Here is a 6,869-nt window from a genome sequence, read left to right on the forward strand (position 1 = left end):
TTTGAGCCTATATATATATATATATGTTTGATGTGCGGTGAGCTAATTTATCAAACCTAACAACTGCTAAAACATCAAATTATGGTAATGAAGTGACTATTCGGACTCGAGTCCAAATAGACAAAAATTATATTTGGACTCTGAATTAAGTCCAGCACGGCGTCCATTCCGACTTTCGACCCGTGTTTTATGAATTTGTTTTCTATTATCATGATACCAATCGAGACGTGAGCTTTAACATCCAGTTACTAGATCTATCTAAACTGGCCCTCCCTGCATATGAACAGAACAACCAAGTTGAGTTGACCTTGCCGGGGGGAAAAGTTAATTATGTTGACCAATGAGATTGCGCGTAGCGATATCGCACTCTCAGTTTGCTAGAAAGAGGTGTTGGGAAGAGGCCATGGTTGTCGGTTGTGAGCGATGTGATTTTAAAAAATACTTAGAGAAAAACTATAACTCACAACACGATGAAATTAAACATGCGGAAAGACAAATGTGGTGGAAGTAACGATGATGCTGAAGTGATGGTGGAAAGACTCACCGTCGGTGAGTACTTAGACACTGCCATAATTGGGTAATGCCTCACAGTCAAGTCTTTCGACTTTTGACACACAGTCCTAGTAGTAGGTAGGCCTAATTCTAGTTCTAATTCAGGCTTTATGTAAAAATCCCCCGACAACAGAGTTATATGTAACCTCCTTACACTCACATTCACTAAGAAGCTGATATAAAACATTTTTTCTGACCCGAGTCCGAATAGATAAAGGGGAGTGTATACAGACCCTGTAACCGGGAACAAAGTCACAAAGTAAACAGACCCGGTACAGGTTCACTCTTTTGTGATTTCGGAAAATTTCAGCGCCCTCTTGTGTCAGGGTAGACCTAGGTTCTTCTAGATCTATGGCCTAGGTCTAGATATAGACAGACAGATATAAATCATTTCTAGTTTTGAGGCTAGCCTAGATCTAGACATCTAGTTATAGAATCTAGATCTAAATGAAGATTGCGGATGTTTTTTCCTCCGTTTTCGAGTTGGAGGAATCACAATTGGAAGAAAAGAACAATGTCATAATTTCAATCGAGCAGTCACCCTCTCTATTTCTCTAACCCCCCCCCCCCCTCTCCTGTCTGTGTGTGTATCGTTAGCATTCTCTTTTTCTTTGTTTGTCTCTGTCTTTCTTTCTCCCCACCTATTTCCTACTCCTATCTTTCTTTCGTTCCCTCCTGCCAACTGGCGCATGTCATATTTTGCTAGCACTTCCCCCCAGCTCTCACTCTCTCTCTCTAACACACATACACACACACACACACTACCGGGTCGTGACTTTGTTCCTGGTTACCGGGTCGGTATACACTTCCATACCTGCCAACACTGCCTGGGCCAAAATCTGTAGTTGGACGCAAATTTTTGTCCAAAAATCTGTAGTTGACCTAAAAAATCTGTAGTAGGCTATATTACCTCTTGTCGCATACTTAATTTGGGACCCTTATTAATATTTTATTTTGACCCACATCAAATATGCATGATTGTGTTTGCGACTTCAAACAAATGTAGAAAATGACTAAGAAAAAAAATTGACTATATGAAAACTACCAGAGGCATTTACCCTATTAGTAGTTGGTGCAGTTCCTGTCCTATTCATACCTGCACGAACACACACACAAATGAAACCAAAAAACAACAACCCCCCCCCCCCATCAAAAAAACAAAAACAGACGCAAAGAAGAAAAGATGAAGAGAAGGTGGGCCTTGGATGACTTAGGCCTAGCCTTGGCCTTTTGTCTTTGCAGAGTTTACAAGGAAAGAGTATGACGGATCCCGAGTCCACACAAGGCCTGCACCAACACGCGTTTAAATGCCGTTTTGCAGAGAGTTTTCTAGATCTAGAGGTAATCAAAAATTTAGAATACTAAAATTTGCTTCCAAGTTCAGTTTTTGTCCCCTGGTGTTGCCTTCACCTCCCCCCCCCTCCCCCGAGTGTGTATCTTTAAAAAAAATAATCCTCCCCCCATTCCGGAGTCCTATACTACGCAGCGCTCAGACTTTGAATGAACTTTGGTGACCCCTACAAGTGCCGGTGCTCACAATGTGATGGAACGCGCAAGTTCATTGACGGTCACAATGGTGAACCCGACAAGACGCTTGTATTGAACTATAACTTTCTTTTCTTTTCTTTTTTACAAGTGACAGCACAGCACAAATATTGATTTATTTTCAAGGCGACACAGCGTTTGCCATGCACAGTCTGCATGTTGTTACAATTAATGTTGCGTTATCAAACTACTACCAGCAAATTTCTGGGTGGTAACGAAAGTGAAAGTATATCTTGATTATCCCGATCAAACGTCGGTATCACACCCGCTTGCCACCATAGCCGCCTGTCTGCGTGAAGAAACATACTCTCGAGGGAGCCGAATGAATCACAATCGCGACCGGCAAAAATGAACTTTCGGGCGTTATCGGATTTGGTTTTCAAATATTTGATAACTTTCTCAAATTCCCGGGGCCTGGCAGTCACCCTGCTGAATCCCGAAGTCGGTGGCTTCATCTCAAAATCGGTGGATCGGTAGTTTGACCCTAAAGTCGGTGATCTACCGATTTTTTCTGTAGGGTTGGCAGGTATGCACTTCGATAGATAAAAACCCATATATTCGGACTCGAGTCCGAATAGATAAACAATGTAATCGGACTCGAGTCCGAATTGAGCTGGCCTTATGGTAAAATTCAGGGGGGCATGCCCTAAAACCCTAAAACCGACGAATAACAATTGCAGGGTGGGAACTACCTAAAAAAGCGAAACAAGTCTATCTGTATTCTGTATGTGTCTCAAGATACACTACTAAAGATCTTAAAATTATAACATTCTAGATCTAGCCTCTGGGTTTTAAGCTTATTAATTTTTTTTTCTGATTAAGCAAGGCTAGGGTAGGTTATAGAAAAGTTAGAAGGAATAGCACAACAACTTACTCTGCTTGAGCACAGCATCACGAGCCTTGGTGTCGTGAACAAATGGCTCCGGGGGTCGTCGATAGTCTGTTGCGAAAGGATTCTTCCCGGCTTTTTGTCCACGAAAAAACACAGATAGAAAGAAAACAAATACGTACAGCAAGAAACCAACTATCAAGATCGATGGGTGACTTAACAAAAAGTCAAACACATCCCGCATCCCTATGTCGATAGACATTTCTACTGAACTGTCGTGCTCACTGCAAACAAAACAAAAGTATCGGCACACTACAGTAGACTACAGTACAGCCTATGACTTCTGACCGGTGAGCAGAGAGCACGGGTTCCACGAAGCGTCGAAGAACCGAGCGTCGAATCAGAACGAATAAATACTGAGTTTTAGGCTAGTTCTTGCCCTCACCAGAGTCTACGTCTGACGATACAGGTGGACTTTGATCACAATTAAATTGGCTTCAGCGGCTTGAGATAGCATTCCATGGATCCTGCCTCGCGTCGTTGGAGGTAGAGACCTATTATTGGCAAGGCCTAATTTAGGCCCTGGTTTCTGTTTACGAATAGAATTACCTCCCCTTGAAATGCAATTCAAAGACATCTCTACTTGTAAATCTATCAGGCCGCGTTGCGTCTGTTGGTTCGGGAACGAGAAAACAAGGGAGGGAAACTCGACTGCCATAGGTCTTGGCAGGCAAATGCTCCTTGCGAAGCATTCTTTTACAAGTACAATTTGATAAAACGGCCATCTGACCAAGACAGTCGCTTGTACAAACGACTACTTTGAACTTCTCCTCGCGTTTTCTTGATACTCTCCAAGACGTTCATACGTCTAAGATAACCATGTCTTTTTGTTCCCCCAAAGATGGCCGCCTTTGACAGTTTCGACCGAATCAATTATACCGTGGCGTCCAAAAGAAACTTGAAAATGCAATCACCAAATCATCGCGTTAAATAAAGAATTGCAATACCTACTCATGCAGCATACCAAATTTAAAGCTAGATCTAAATAAATTCTGCATCATCTGACGCGTTAATAACTCATCTATGTTAAAGGACACCCGAGATATGATGGTCTTTCAAAATTGACCTTTAAAGACCAGGCTTGGCAAAATTGTGCAAAATCAAAGAAACGCAAAATTGTCTTCGCGCGTGTATGACTAGCCTATGAGGAACATCAATATTGATAGAAACGGACCTACGTTACATAAACTATACAATGCATACCGGTAGTGAATTTTGTTTCTGCAATAGATTCTAAACAATGTTATTTTACGATATTTTGTCACGATAGTTACAAACAAAACGGAAAACAGAACAATCACAAATACCACTCAAAACTTGGACTTAACATTAAATTTTGCTCATTGCTACTGTACTTAGGAGCCATTTGCTTAGTGTAGTGTATGAATCCTTTGTGCATCGACTCTATTAAACTTTGGACATAATCATCTGTCATTTCCTTCCAAATTTCACAGAGAGTTGCATACAAAGGGTCTGAATTGGGAGCAAAGTCGCTTTTCTTTAGATGCCGTTTCATAGGACTTCACATACCTGTAGGATTTATATCATGGCAGTTTAAAGGTCCCCACTCCAATGTTGATTTGGTTTGATTTTCCAAGGATTGTCCAGTTTCCTTGGCGCTGTGAGAAAATGCTTTGCTATGCATGAAGATGTCTACTTGAATGATACCATGACGAAAATAAGGGTAAGACATGACGTTCCAGCACTTGTGCGATGTAGTCCACTAAACCAAGCGATCCGGTAATTCTCACGAGGGTGGTTTTGTTCATTCTACCCCTGACCACCCAAGACCATGGCAGTTTTGTGGCCTCTGTTCCTCACTGACAAATGATTATGTCCAAAATCTATCTAAAACAGGCCATGTGAAAAAAAAATTACGAGCTCACCACGAAACCAACAACTCTTAAACAAAAACAAAATTAAAACTAATGACCGCGTGTAGCTGTTAAGTCCAGGTTTTGTGTGAGTGGGTGGTTGGGGGGTGATCTGGTGTGGTTTGCTTCTTCTTTCCTATCAAACATCTATCGTCTTTAGCCCCCCTCCTTCTTTTTTGTGTTTGTTACTTTCTTGTAACATCTCTAATCTTCGGCTCTTACACTTTTTATAGTATGACCCTATTGTGTTGCAAGTGCCGTAAAACACTAACTAAAACTAACGTTTTGTGTGGCATTTGTTGTAACTGCTCTGTTTTACAATCTACATTGTATTTGAAAATATCATCAGAAGATGCTATCAATTGCATAGACAATAATAACATTCTTTTTTTTTCATTTGATATTCAATACATTCCCCTTGCACCAATGTTGATGAACCCAATTTAACGAGCGAACACATTTTTTTAGTCTCTCTGATTTCGAACAATTTGGCCAAGACTGATTTTTTAAGGTATGTTTTGAATGACCATATCTCGGGTGTCTCTTGACATAAATGAAAGTTTAACATGTCACATGAAGCAGAATTTAATTAGCTTTAAATTGGTATGCTGCATGAACGGGTAGTACAAGGTTATAACACGATGATCGGGTGATTACATTTTCAAGTTTCCTTTAGACGCCGCTATATAAGCCTATCCTAAATATCACAACTTTTGAAATTGTTCGATCTTTTCATCTTTTCTTATGTGCTTAGAAACAGGATTCACTGCTTTTTTAGATACATGTTTTACCTTGTACTGTTTTCTTCACGTACAAAAAAAAAATAACCCCTTACATTCACTTTCCGTCACAATGGGATCGAGAAGTGATTGGAGGACCTTTTCTGAATCTGCAATAGAGACTGTTTGTCACCGGCATATCCGATGTGATTACTTTTTTTCACTTTCCACTTTGAGATCTTTACATTGTTCACATTTCTAAGGATTGTTTCACTTTTTATTATGTTAAAGAGATCTGGTGATGTAACGCATTCTTGCCTAACCGCCCTTTTCAAAATGCTTAAATTAATAGCGCCTTACCTCAATTCTTACTGCAACGTTTTAATCCCAGTCAATTCCTAATGATTGTTGGAACTTTTCCATCCATGTCTAGCTCCTGCAAAATTGTTAATAGGAGGACAAACTTTATCAGAAGCCTTTAGATAATCTATGGATCATAATTGATAAATATATGTCTGCCCTCCAGTACATCTTTCCCTAAACTGTGTTGGGGTGAATGTAACATTTCTGATACCTTTGTCAAAAAACGGAACCTACGTGTGTTTTGAATATCTCTGGTCTAAGACTTTCTGATTCTTTCCATCAGAACTCCAAACAAAATTTAAAAAAATTAAAAATAACTCATAAGGTTCATATTTCTTCAATGCAGCTCGTGCCCAAGAGGTTAAGGTGTTCGTCTCTTATTCAAAGGTTCCGAGTTTGAATCCGGAAGCGACGGAAATATTTTCTTCTCTAAAATTGTCACCATTCACCTCTTTTCCTGCTCTCAAGCAGTGATCTGTCGTTTGCTTTCGTCTCTACTCTCTCTCCCCACCCCCTCACCTCCTTTACCCCTTCCTCTGGGCTCCTGGCTCTTTCTTCATTTTTTCTACTGTTACTCCTTGGCTCCTTCCTACTGCTGTTTTTCAGCAACACTCCTGATCTTCTGGTGGGAAAGATCTACACTTAGCCTCCTCGAACAAGGACGGAAAATTTCGGAGGTCCCGTGTGCAAGTTGCGCACATTAAAGATCCCTTGGTGATTTAAAATCGATTAGAGTAGGCTTCGGCTGCCACCCGGGCAAAATTCAAAATTTCTTACAAACTGAAAATGTTTAAGGTGTCCCACGCGCTCATATGACCTTATGACCTTGCAAGCGCCGTAAAATATTTACCAAAAAAAAGAGAAACAGCTGGGTAGGAGAGAGAGAGAGAGAGAGAGAGAGAGAGAGAGAGAGAGAGAGAGAGAGAG

At 40.6% G+C, this 6,869-nt stretch overlaps 1 protein-coding gene across 1 annotated transcript in view; it reads right to left on the reverse strand.

Annotated features, from left to right (window-relative positions):
- LOC101863939 (all-trans-retinol 13,14-reductase) overlaps nucleotides 1–3,299 on the reverse strand; it is a gene marked incomplete at its 5' end in the record, with an annotated part of 32,251 nt that extends 28,952 nt beyond the window's left edge. The window contains 1 exon segment of the mRNA XM_005089120.3: nucleotides 2,972–3,299. Coding sequence (XP_005089177.1) covers nucleotides 2,972–3,188 — 217 coding nt within the window.
- Between the last annotated feature and the right edge of the window lie 3,570 nt (nucleotides 3,300–6,869).

Source organism: Aplysia californica, unplaced genomic scaffold, assembly GCF_000002075.1.
Source record: "Aplysia californica isolate F4 #8 unplaced genomic scaffold, AplCal3.0 scaffold00003, whole genome shotgun sequence".
Taxonomy (NCBI): Eukaryota; Metazoa; Mollusca; class Gastropoda; order Aplysiida; family Aplysiidae; genus Aplysia; species Aplysia californica.